Consider the following 13,945-nt stretch of genomic DNA (forward strand, 5'->3'; position numbering starts at 1 on the left):
GTTTTTAGGAAGTAGGAATGACAGGAGTTGATTATCACTTGCATATGAGGGATGATGAAGATAGAGGCACAAGTGTGATAGCCACATTTCTGCCTTGGCTGGTGGTAGCATTCACTAAGATAGGAAACGCAAGAGGAGCAGATTTAGAAAGAAGGGATGATCATTTCACTTTGGGTTCTGTTGAGAATGTCTCAAATGTTACAGCTAAATGGAGGTGTTCAAATGTTAGTTAGATATACAGATTTGGACTTCAGGAGAAAGATTTGGCCTAGAGTTTTAGATTTGGGAGATATTGGCACTTGCATGGTGAGAGTAGGTGAGATTCTCTAAGGACAGTATGTGTGGTAAGAAGGGAAGAAAGTGTAGGATAGAACCCTAAGGAGTAGCAATTAAGGGATGGCTAGAGGAGGAGATATAGAGAAGGTAGAGAAACAAAGGAAAACCAGTGTGGGTCATGGATTCCAAGGAAGGAGAGATCCTTTAAGAAGCAGGAGGCGAGACTTCCCTGGTGGTCCAGTGGTTAAGACACTGTTTTTTCAGTGCAGGGGGCACGGGTTTGATCACTGGTCGGGAAACTAAGATCCCACATGCCCCGTGGAGTGGCCAAAAGTAAATAAATAAAATGGGGGTTTATTTAGGGGGGAAAAAAAAGCAGGAGGCCCATTGTGTCAGATTGTTCAGGTGAATCAGGTAACATGAAAAGTTACTGGATTTAACACCTGTGAGGTCATTGGTGACCTTCGTGAGGTCAATGATGTAAACTAAGTTGCAATGAATGTGAAGATTGAAGTAGATTAGGCTTCATGAAGCGTAAAGAGGGGGCTTTTGGTAACAATCTTCGGGAGAGTTTACCTTTTGGAGACTGAGAATTTGCTAATGGATGTTGGCTGGTAAAGCATTTTAGCCAAGGAGCATACTGCAAACCATTAGCTTCATATTAGCTCAGAAAGCTGCTGTAAGGTATTCTAGGAGTTTTGGAATGAAGTGGATACTTTCTTAAATTGGCATTCAAGCAAGTGAAGGGAGTCTTAGAATTATTTGATGACACTGAGCCAGGAAGCTGGCCCATAACTTTCATGCCAACCTGACTCTGTATTACGGCTGTAAGGAAGCAAAGAGTTAAGCATCTTCTGCAGGATACTTGTCATCAGGACACACACTTATATACTTTCTCTGCTTGTTAGAAGTCTGGTAACATGATTTAAGAAACAGGTAAATTGCCACATTATTTTCTTCAGAAATATTTTAATTCTTTTTAAAATCTTAAAAATAATGGGATAACAGTAGACTTTAAAATGCAAGTATTAACTACTAATTCAAATGTGAAATCAATTTAATTTTTACATTTTTGAGGTGATTAGAATATCTTTTTCTAAAATTTCAGCAACAGTTTCAACTTTGTTTTTCTTTTAACAGCAATCTTTCCCAAAGAAACTGCCCATGTCTCAATCAGTGCCTCATATTTATATTCAAGTTAAAGAATTTATTTATGCCAGCCTTAAATTTTCAGAGTCGTTACACCGGAGGTAAGTTTATTAATAAGAAATGTATCTTTATCATAGCTATTTTTGTGAAACATTAACACTTGATTTTTAGGCCATGACTCTTCAGTGGACTATTATCTCGTTGGAAGGCTTACATATCTTGGTGGCATTTGGGATTAACTAGAAATGCAACCTCAGACCTACTGAATTAGAAACTGAGGGTGGAGCCCTTGGCTTTACCAAGTACTCTGGGTGATTCTGATACACTCCAAGTTTAAGAACCACTGCCTTAAGCTTCATCATACTCTACTAGTCTCTTATACCAAAGTTTCTAAACATGTATTTTAAAGACATTAGCTTATAACATAACACACAATATCATTCCACATTGGAAAAACAGTGAATACAAATGAGTGTTCATTGAAAAGGAATGATAGACTATTACAGTGGTAGTTTTCATTAGCAGAGCTCTAATGGTCCAAGAGCTACCAATAATTTATGCCTATCTTTTTTTTCATTGAACATTCTAAAGTTCTGATCTAAAACAGAGCAGTATAATGCAGTAGTTAAGAACATAAGCTTCAGACTTACACCTGAGCTTGATTCTTGATGTTGACACTCACTAGCTGCAGTAGGACTTTGGGCAAGTCACTTAATCTATTTAAATTGCAGTTCCCTCATCTGTAAAATGAGAGAAATAACTCATAGGGTGGTTTTAAGAATTAAATGAGGTAGTGAGTGTGTATAAAGCACTCCGTGTAGCCTGGCACATGGTAGGCACATAAGACGTAGGAGCAGATGAGATACTACAATATAAGATGTGAGACTAGAGCTTGGAGTTTTTATATTTATTTGCAGGCATTGGGGATCTGTTGAAGAATTTTTAACTAAGAAACGACATGACTGGAGTAATATTTTAGAAAGTTTACTCTGGCCACAATGTGGATGGTAGATTGGAAGTAAACTGTAGAAAGTATAGAAATTTAGCAGTTTGGAATTAACTTTTATTTTGTTTATTTACAGAGAAGAGACAGTGGATCTCTAATTGTTATTTGATTTTTTAAAATAAGTAAATTTATTTATTTATTTATTTTTGGCTGCATTGGGTCTTCGTTGCTATGTGCAGGCTTTCTCTAGTTGTGGCAAGCAGGGGCTGCTCTCTGTTGCGGTGCACGGGCTTCTCATAGTGGTGGCTTGTCTTTGTTGTGGAGCACAGGCTCTAGGCACGCAGGCTTCAGTAGTTGTGGCATGTGGGGGCTCAGTAGTTGTGGTTTGCGAGCTCTAGAGCACAGGCCCAGTAGTTGCGGCGCACAGGCTTAGTTGCTCTGCAGCATGTGGGATCTTCACGGACCAGGGCTCGAACCTGTGTCGCCTGCACTGGCAGGTGGATTCTTAACCACTGTGCCACCAGGGAAGTCCTGTTATTTGATTTTTTACCACATTTATAACACCAAAGGTAAAAGCCCTTAGTCATAATATTATGTGTAATTATCCCTAAAGCTTCCCTACTGACTGACTAGAACTAGAATTGCCCCCTCAGTTCTGGCTCTTTTTGTGCATGAACTCCTAGCATTCTAAAAGGTAAATGTTGTATACTAATGCTACAGCAGAAAAGATTATCTATTTTTTCCTTCTTTCTTTGATAAAAATATTTGTCATCTTTGTTAGTTCAAAATCCAGTCATTCTATTTAACTATGATACTGTTTTTCATTTAGCAAGGCTTTTTATACTTACATTTTTAAAATTTAGCTTTGCTAAATAACATTGGCTATTTTCATTTTGTAGTTCAGAATACAGAAAGCATAGTTAGTATTAAAATATGTAAATTTAAATTTATTCTAGATTATCAGCTTTCTGACATATTTTTGTTTTAAAAATTTACATCTGTGGCCTAAAATTGAGCTGAGTCATTTTTTTTTAATTTGTCATTAAAGAATTATGGAAAAATAACTTTCTGGGTTTAAAGCTCTTTTATTATGTTTAAACATATTTTGCAGTTAGGTTTTTAGACCAAAAAGATGCTTTGGAGCTCTTATAGTAAAAATGTTTGGGGTTCTTTTTATATGTGAATAAGAGCAGGGCCAGAGAATTAAGTGACTTCATGATGAGACTCTAAAGTCTCAGTTATTTGGTTGCAGAGAAAACATCTGGATCTAATATGATCTTTAAGAAATTTTCAGTTTTCATAAGAGGCTAAGCTCTCAAATAATTTAGGAGATTTATTGTATATTGAGATTTAATTACTGTGTTATTTGTTATTTAAAAATTGGGAAGAGTACAGGTTATAAGCTCAAAAGAGAAGGAGTTAAGGGAAAAAAATTGCTCAGTTAGGATAAAAACCTCTTAGAGAAAATCCTGGTCACTGTTGGGTAAATCTTGCTGGCAGGAATAGGACGTAGGTGCTGATAGGTTTTCTTTCTCTGCTTTTACTTATGCATTGATTCAGCATTCAAGGAAGTTCAGGGGAATTAAACAAAAGACATTATCTGTCATGCATAACTTTTCATCTGAAAAGGATGCTATACAGGGTGTCTTTAAGCATAATTTGAGTGTGTCAGAAAGGAAACCAGAGGAGTTGGCAACCACCTCCTTTATATCGGTGTGAGTACGTTGCTTGTTCTAGGGACACGACTGATTTCTGTCAGAGAGTTTGCTACTGTGTAACCCTGAAACCCTACTGGTATATATATGCTATTCCCTGGGAAGTCTTGACTTCAGATATGAAATCAGTGAGGCATATTCTCCTCAGGTCTGCCAGAATTAGGGTTAGCAGAAATTGAAGAGCACCTACATTAAAATGGAGAACACTGGAATAGTAGTGAAAATTACCTGTGTTTTGTCAAATCTTGTTCTATTTGCATATTTAAAATAAATGTAAACTAGTAAATATTTGTACCTCATAGATTTTTAAGAGTAATGTTTTAATAAAGTAAAGAGTGAAAGGGTTCTAAAATTAAAATGTTAGACTGTGTTTAAGGCAGTGAGTCTCATCTGGGGCAGTTTTGCCCCCCAGGGTATATTTGACACTGTCTAGAGACATTTTGGGTTGTCACAACTAGGGGGAAGAGTGCTACTTGCATCAGGCGGGTGGAGGACAGGGATGCTGCTAAACATCTTTCAATGGTACAAGACAGCTCCACAACAAAGAATTATCTAGCCTAAATGTCAGTAGTGCTGAGACTGAGAAAACTTGGTCTAAGGACAGCTTAACCGTTTTGATAATGAGGCTATATACAAAAAATCATGACTTACTTAAATTGAAGGCCTAGTGGTTAGAAGAAAATAATAAGCTTTTTAGTGCTAGGCTAGTAATTTTTAGGATGTTAAGAAACATCATAGGGTTAGTTCCTCTCCCAAATTAAAACTAGTGTAAGGCAATTAATTTCTTTGAATCTTTTTAAAAAAAATTCTCAATGGAAATGGATAGCTTAGTTATATTAAAACCAAATCTAGCAATTTGTATTTTAAAAGTAATTTTAGTTATAGTTGTATATAAAGTGTCTTTGAAAGTGGCTGTACCATAATGGAGTCATAATTTAAGAATAGTTTTACTTCCTTATACTAAGTACTCCATGGTTTTACTGTAATGGTGAATTGAATACATTTAAATTATTCTATAAATGAACATTCTACTTTATGGAAAGTATCCCTTTTGTGAAACTAAATTGAATTGAAATATGTGATTTAATAGATATGAATGATTGTAATTTATTTAGAGATATAAAGGAATTAGAGTAAATTGCATTAAATTATTTAGGAAGCTAACTAATTGTAACCCTTGTGGAAACCTTAATAATATCAACCTTTGTTTTTAGCTCAACAGAAGTAGATGATATGCTTAGAAAATCAACAAATCTGCTGCTGACCAGAACTTTGAGTAGCTGTTTACTGAATCTTATTAAAAAACCTCACATAGGTTTGACAGAGGTAGGTTAAAAAGATATTTATAGCTAAATGTTTCATTATATGAAACAATTATTATAAATTAATTTATTGCTGAACATCATCCTATAAAACTAGCTTTCCATTTTAAATTTATTAATAGAAGTGGGTTTGTTTTAAAATAAAAGCGTCATTGTAAATTCCAGTGATGTGAGGGAAAAGGGTTTACATGGGGAATAGTGGATCGCTGATGATGTTAGAAGATATATGGAGATTCATGTTTGCCAGACTTTACATGAAAAGTGAAAATACTAAATTTTTTTACTTGGTGAATGTATAAAATTTGAAAAAATGCTTTGAAAAGTTGCTAGTTAGACTCTTGGTTTTTTTTTTAGATGATAGCATTCATAAGCAGTATTTACAGCAGGCTTTTGAAATCAGATAATCAGTTGTATCCTATAATGCTATAATTATGCAGAAGTGGTACACTTGCTGGAAGTAATAATCCTAATTTTAAAAATCAAATGGCTTTGTATACATGTAACCTGCATTTCACTGGAGGCATTTTCTATTTTCTAGCTAGTGCAAATCATTATAAACACCACACACCTGGAACAAGCTTGCAAATACCTTGAGGACTTTATAACTAATATTACAAATATTTCTCAAGAAACTGTTCATACCACAAGACTTTATGGGCTCTCTACTTTTAAGGTATGTAAAAATCTGACTGAAAGTTTTTATTTCAGTTACTGTAAGCAAACTTTTAAAAAGTAAAGACAATTTTTGTAATACACATGATTCCATTATATTTCTAACAATTGAAAATTAGTGGTAATCAATGTCAACAATGAGCAAATAAATGTCAGTTCCTTTTTGGCATTAAACATCTTGTTAAAATGAAGAAAAGTATATTGATTTTCTATAGCTATATTACATTTTCTTCATGTTTTGAAGACTTAGAGTAGTGCTGAATCAGTCTAACTTGATTTTCTTTCATGTCTCACAGTTTAATAGTTAATTGTATATGTAATATATATAAGTGTGTGTATGTTTGGAAATTAAAATTGTAAGAAGAATTAGACAAGTGTAAGATTTGCTTTACATCCTTTATTGCCTCTGATAGTATTGCCTTATTACATGTTATTCAAGTCCTACTCTTTTCTGAATGGACAGATTTTTGTTTTTATAATACCATGGGATATAACAAAACATTAATTAATGGTTGTTTTAAGCATTATGAATTAAATAATTTCATAAATTTGTTATATAAACTTTTATTATTTTATTGATTTGGGAATCATGTAAATGAGACACTGGCATAGTCTAGCAATATAAATCCTTTTGCATTGAATAATTTGTTAAACTAATATAAACCATTTGCTGATCCCTTATCTATAAAATAGGCTTGCTAGTTTAACCTCATAGCCCTTTCTAAGTTTTCTATTAAAAAGAATTATCATCTTCCCTACTCTTGCTATATTATAAATTGCCCAATTTATCTCCTAAAATTATAGTATAATCATTTACAGTTAAAAAATTCAGTATACTTGTATTTAGATATAACTAATTTAATGTTAACAGTAACCAGACTTTGCAGTCTAGTGGTTAAGACTCTGCACTTCCAATGCAGGGGATGCAGGTTTGATCCCTGGTTGGAGAACTCATAAGATCCCACGTGCCACGTGGTGCAACCAGAAAACCCCCAAAAACAAAAACAAAAAAGAGTAACCAGACTTTGAAAGTGTGAAGTCCAGAAAAGACCCTTGGTTCCTAAAGTTATCTGCCTGGCCCCCAAATCTTATGCTCCTCTGATGATTCTTGAGCCCATGTTGTCATCCTAATCCATAAGACACAAATGCAGATGATATCTGAGTGAATGAATTAATAAAATTATTTATTAAAACTGAGACAGAACCTGGACAAAACAGGCGTTCATTTATTCAGATAGTATAGTACAGTAATTAAGCGCATATACTCTGGAGTTAGACTGCTGTGTGACTTTGGCCACATTCTTTCATTTTAATGATTCCTGGTTTTATTATCTACAAAATTAGAATAGCAATATATTATCTACCTCATACAATTATTCTAAGGATTAAAGGGGATACTTAGCACAGTGCCATTTGTTGTACATGATCTGTGCTCTGAGCGCTCTGTTAGATGCCGAAAATATAGAAATGTATCCCTGCCCTCAAGGAGCTCACGGGAGAAAAAACTATAAAAAGACAATTGACAATATGATATAATAAGTACCATAATACAGGAGGAGACTCCACAAATTTGTAGACATTTATTTATCCACAGATTGATTCTTTGCTTCAATATTAGATTTTACACAATCCTTCTTTTTCTTTCTTGCTCTCTGTCCTTATGTCCATGTGTTACTCATACGCTGTCAAGAAGGGATTTACTAGGGAATGGAGTTGTAAGCATATTTAACTATTAACATTATATTTAATAGGCTTGCTCTGTACTTTGATTAAAACATGAAATGCGTTGACATCTGGTGTATCTAGGGATCTTCAAGCAATTTTTCTTATCAATTGTAAGTCAAAGAACCACAGATACTGGAACATGATGCCTCAGATTAAGGAATCTTGGAACTACACTTCTCAAAATCTGCCTGTTGAGAGGAAATGTTTAGAAATGTTAGCTCTGGTCCATCGTTCCAGTGGTACTTAAGTTGTAGATATTTAGTTGAAGCTACAACTGCCATAGGATACCCCTTGGGTTTTCTAGGAAATCAAGTTCAGCCTGTACAAATAGTAGAACATCCTTATTTCTTGTTGTTTATTTTTTGTTTTATTTTTGCACAGAACTCAGGAAACCCTTTCTCTTTTATGATATACAAACAAGAGTTATTTCAAGCTCAATATTTGAAGGTTAAGTGTTCTTCAACCCTTCCTTTGATCTGTTTCAAGAGGAATTTGTCTTAAACTGTACTATGAGAAAGCAATTCAACAGGGAGAATCATTAAATCAACATTAAAGTGAATTACTGAGGGAGATTGGGGGAATTTCCATTCACAGTGAATAGTCAATCTGTAGATGATTAAAGTACAGTCTTGATTACAGACATTAGCAAGGATTGCTTAGTTAACCTCTTAGCCTAATTCTTTTCAGTCCAGTGACCTGATCAAATATATTTCTATTTAGTTGCTTAATGATTATAGAAATAGCACTTACATGATCCTTTTACCCATACCTCCATTTGCTTCCCCTCCGAAATCCCACATATGCATATACAAAGTGGTAGATTTTATATATTTGTTTACTTTATGAAATATTATATAGACTGCCTTGTTAGCTTGCCTTTCATTGTACTAAATCTGTGAGTGGTACAAAAGAGGTAAAGTAAGTAGTTCCTGCCCTCAAGCAGTACCACAGCTTTTTGAAATTAACCTGGACCCACACTGAGAGCTACTTGAAGCTAATATAAGACTTCTAACTGAAAAGATTTGCATCAGAATAGAGGGGAAAATGGGAATACCATTCCCTTTTTAATCTGTGTAGAGAAATGGCCCAGTTCTTTTTCTTTGGCATCAGAGCTTTTTAACTTTGCTCCCTGGAGCTTTTCCAACCTGCCACCCCGAAGAGTCCTTTCCTTTTGAGTCCGGGCAGTGATTGCAACTGTAAGTGCCTAGAAAGAATATGCTTGCGATTCTTTTTCAGTTTGCCTTTTTTAATCTATTGATGAGTATGTAACAAAGTGTTTTTAGGATTATGGCTAAAGTGACAGTGGTAAATTATCTTTGATTAAGGGCTTGAAATTCTCTTCCTGTGGAGCAAGGACATGGTACGTGGACTCTATAAAAACTTCCTTTTTTAAATGTAACATTCATATATAAGCACACACAATTTATAAATGCAATAATTATAAATAGATATAGCTCAATTAATTATTAAAAAGTGAACACAGACTTCCAATTTCTAGTCTGGCATGTAAAGAGCTGGGAAGTTATCACTCTGTCCCAACAAGTAAAAAGCTGAGAAAACTGAAAAAATCAATTCTTCCTTGATCTTTCAGAGAAGTGAGATCACAGGACACACTGCTGCCCCCAAAATTGGAGAAGTAGGCAAATACAGAGAATCACAACTTAATGGAGTAGAAACCCATAGGAATCATTACTGGGGTAGGAAAACGTGAAGTATAATTAATGAATATTAGAAAATCAGTATGGACAAGTTTGAGAGTAAAAACTCCAGGAGAACCCAGTCTTAGAGGGGGCACCAGGTTCTCCCAGTGAAGATTTGAGGAAAATCCTCTTACATTTCCAGCAGGGGCCAGAGCATTCTGTTCTTTAAGCATTCTGTTTTTCTCAACAAGACCTAACCTCAAAATAAACTATTTACCAGTGCCTAAACTAATGGGAGAAGGGAAACACCCAATTCCAGCCTGCTCTGGCCATCCTGTCCAACTTGAGGGGTGGAAATGAAAAGCACTTGTGCACAGCTAAGGGGCAAAGGCTTACTTAAAGTTGAAGACCTAATCGTAGGACTAAAGAACACTTACCCTCTCCCACTGTCTTACTGCCACATTACTAAAGGCCTAATTACTGCAATTCTTTTCACCCAGTACACCATGTCCAGCTATCAGGAAAAAATTACAAGGTAGACTAAAAGACAAAAAATACAGTTTGAAGAGATAGATACAGTATTAGAACCATATTCAGGTATGTCAGGACTGTTGGAATTATCAGACCAGGAATTTTTTTTTTTTTTTTTTTTTTTTGCGGTATGCGGGCCTCTCACTGCTGTGGCCTCTCCCGTTGCGGAGCACAGGCTCCGGACACGCAGGCTCAGCGGCCATGGCTCACGGGCTCAGCCGCTCTGCGGCATGCGGGATCTTCCCGGACCGGGGCACGAACCTGTGTCCCCTGCATCGGCAGGCGGACTCTCAACCACTGCGCCACCAGGGAAGCCCAGGAATTTTTTTTTTAAAAAAACATATGATTAGTATGCTAAGTACTTTAATGGATAAAGCAGACAGCATGCAGGAACAGATGGGTAATTTAAGCAGAGAGATGGAGAATTTAAGAAAGAATCAAAAAGAAATGCTAGAGATCACAAAACACTGCAACAGAGATGAATAATGCCTTTGATGGACCTATCAGTAGATTGGGCGTGGCTGAAAAAAGACTCTCTGAGCTTGGGGATCTGTCAATAGAAACTTCCAAAACAGAAAAGCAAAGAAAAAAACACTGAACAAGAATATCCAAGAACTGTGGGACGACTACAAAAGGTGTAGCATACATGCAATGGGAATATTAGAAGGAGAAAAAAGAGAGAAAGGAACAGAAGCAATATTTGATCCAGTAATGACAAAGATTTCTCCCAAATTTATGTCACACAACAAACCATGGATTTAAAAAGCTTAGAGAACACCAAGCAGGATAAATACCGAAATAATTACACCTTAGGCATATCATGTTCAAAATTGCCCAAAATTAAAGATAAAAAATCCTTCAAGAATCTAGAGGAAAAAGCTTACCTAGACTAACAAAGATAAGAATTACATCTTACTTCTCTTCATAAACCATGTAAGCAAGAAGAGAATGGAGGAAAATATTTGAAGTGTTGAGAGAAAAACACCAACATAAAATTTTATATGCTATGAAATTATCCTTCAAAAGTGAAGGAAAAATACTTTCTCAGACAAACAAAAATTGAGGAAATTTGTTGCCAGTAGACCTGCCTTGCAAGAAATGTTAAAGTAACTTCTTTAGAGGTAAAGAAAATGATATAGGTTAGAAACTTGGATCTATATAAAGAAAGGAAGAGCATCAGAGAAAGTACAAGTGAAGGTAAAATTCTTAATTGATCTAACAGATAACAGTTTGTTCAAAAGATTAATAGCAACGTGTTCAATTATGTATGCTTTTATATATATATATATAGTTGTGTGTATATATGTGTACTTATGTATGTTTACATGAATGACAGCAATGACACAGGGTAGGAAGGGAGAAATTAGGATTATTTTGTAATTATAAGGTACTCACACTACCTATGAAATGGTGTAGTGTTAGTGTTATTTGAAAGTGGACTTGGAATAATTGTGAATGTATTTTGGAAACTCTAGGGCAACCACTAAAAAAAGCTAAAAAAAAAAAAAGTACAACCAATATGCTAGGAAAGAAGAGAAAATGGAATCATACAAATGCTCAATTAATACACAAAAGACAGAAAAAGAGGAGCACAGAAGTAGAAACAAAGAACAAGCACAACAGATAGAAAACAGTAACAAATATGGTAGATATTAATCCAGCCATCAATAGTCACTTTAAACATCTCCTGTCTAAAAACACCAACTAAAAGACAGAGATTGTCAGAGTGGATCAATAAAACAAGACCCAGTTATATGTTGTTTATAAAACCCACTTTAAATACAAAGACACACATAGATTAAAAATAAGTGGATGGAGAGACTTCCCTGGTGGTCCAGTGGCTAAGACTCCGTGCTCCCAATGCAGGGGGCCTGGGTTCAATCCCTGGTCGGAGAAGTAGATCCCACATGCCACAACTAAAGATCCTGCAATGCAGCAACGAAGATCCTGTGTGCCGCAACTAAAACCCGGTGCAGCCAAATAAATAAATAAATAAGAAAATTATTCAAAAAAAATTAGTGGATGGAGAAAGATATACCATGTTAACACTAATCAAAAAGTGGGAGTGGCTATATTAATTTCAAACAGAGCAAACTTCAGAGCAAAGAAAGTTATTATCAGGGATAAAGTGGGCCATTACATAATGACAAAGGGGTCACTTCTCCAAGATGACATAACAATTCTTAATGTGCGTGTGTCTGACAATGGATGGTCAAAATATGTGAAGCCAAAACTGATAGAATTTCAAGCAGAAATGGATGGATCCACTGTTACAGTTAGAGACTTCAACACGACTCTTACCAGAAATGGTCAGATCCAGCAGACAGAAGATCGGTAAGAACATAGTTGAACTCAACAACACCATCAACCAACTGGCTATGATCAACATTTATAGACTACTTATCCAGCAACAGCAGAACATGCATTCTTCTCAAGCTCACATGCAACCTTCACCAAGATAAACCACATTTTGGGGCATGAAACCCATCTTAACACATTTTAAAGAATAGAAATCATACAGTGTCTGGTGTAAGACCACAATGGAGTTAAACAAGATATCAATAACAGAAAGGTAACTGGAAAATTCCAAATACTTGGAGATTAAACAACATACTTCTAAATAACACGTGGGTCCAGAAAGAAAAGCATAAAAACGAATATTATGAACAACTCTGTGCTCGCAAATTTCACAAACTAGATGAAATGAACAAACTCCTTGAAAGACACAATCTGCCAAAACTCACACAAGAAGAAATAGACAACCTGAATAGGCCTGTATCAATTAAAGAAATGGAATCAATAATTAATAACCTTCTGAAACAAAGCACCAGGCCCAGATGGGTTTACTGATGAATTCTACCAAATATTTAAGGAAGAAATTACACCAATTATCTACAGTATCTTTCGTATAGAAGCAGAGAGAATACTTCTCAATTCATTCTCTGAGGCCAGTATTACCCTAACACCAAAACCAAACAAAGACATTATAAGAAAAGAAAACTACAGACCAATATCCGACATGAACATAGATGCAAAACTCCTTAGCAAAATATTATCAGATTGAATCTAACAATTTATAAAAGGAATTCTACATCATAACCAAGTGGGATTTATCCTACTATGTGAAGCTTGTTCATCATTCAAAAATCAGTTAATATATTCCATCACATCAGCAAGCTAAAGAAGAAAAATCACATGGTTATATCAATAAATACAGAAAAAGCATTTGATAAAATACAACCCCCATTCTTGATAAAAACTATCAGTAAACTTGTAATAGAGGAGAACTTCCTCAACTTGATAAAGAATATCTACAAAAAACCTACAGTTAGCATCATACTTAATGGTGAGAAACTTGAAGCTTTCCCACTAACGTTAGGAACTAGGCAAGAATGTTCCCTTTCACCACTCCTTTTCAACATCATACAGGAAGTTCTAGCTAATGTAGTAAGAAAAAGAAATAAAAGATATACCGATTGGGAAGGGAGAAGTAAAACCATTTTTCTTTGCAAATGATATGACTGTTTATGTAGAAACTGAAAGGATTTTTTTAAAAACCTTCTGAAACTAATTAGCAACTATAACAAAGTTTCAAGGCACAAGGTTAAAGTATGAAAGTTAATAGCTTTCCTAGTTATCAGTGCATTAAGTGGCTCAAGCTGCCATAAAAAACAAGCAAACAAACAAAAAGCCATAGACTATGTGGCTTAAACAAGAAAAATTTATTTTCTCACAGTTCTAGAGGCTGGAAGTCAGAGATTAAGGTACCAGCATGGTAGGTACTGGCTTATGGATGGCCACCTTATCACTGTGTCCTCATATATGGTAGACAGCAAAAGTGCTCTGATGGCTCCTCCTTTTCTTATAAGGGTGCTAATCCCATCACCAGGGGCCCGTTCCTCATGACCTCCTCTAAACCTAATTATCCAAAGTCCCCATCTCCAAATACCATCACACTGGGGGTTAGGG

The 13,945-nt window shown here is 35.3% G+C and overlaps 1 protein-coding gene across 7 annotated transcripts in view; it reads left to right on the forward strand.

Annotated features, from left to right (window-relative positions):
* Positions 1-13,945, forward strand: part of EXOC6 (exocyst complex component 6) — a 196,873-nt gene that overhangs the window by 91,999 nt on the left and 90,929 nt on the right. For all 7 annotated transcript variants that reach the window (XR_004346133.1, XM_032607832.1, XM_032607837.1 and 4 more), the window contains exons 15-17: positions 1,417-1,526; positions 5,301-5,412; positions 5,947-6,081. Coding sequence is in view for 6 of the 7 variants with exons in the window: in XM_032607832.1 (XP_032463723.1) it covers positions 1,417-1,526; positions 5,301-5,412; positions 5,947-6,081 (357 nt within the window). In the remaining variant the exon portion in view is untranslated. The remainder of the gene's footprint in view (positions 1-1,416; positions 1,527-5,300; positions 5,413-5,946; positions 6,082-13,945) is intronic.

Source organism: Phocoena sinus, chromosome 16 (assembly GCF_008692025.1).
Source record: "Phocoena sinus isolate mPhoSin1 chromosome 16, mPhoSin1.pri, whole genome shotgun sequence".
Taxonomy (NCBI): domain Eukaryota; kingdom Metazoa; phylum Chordata; class Mammalia; order Artiodactyla; family Phocoenidae; genus Phocoena; species Phocoena sinus.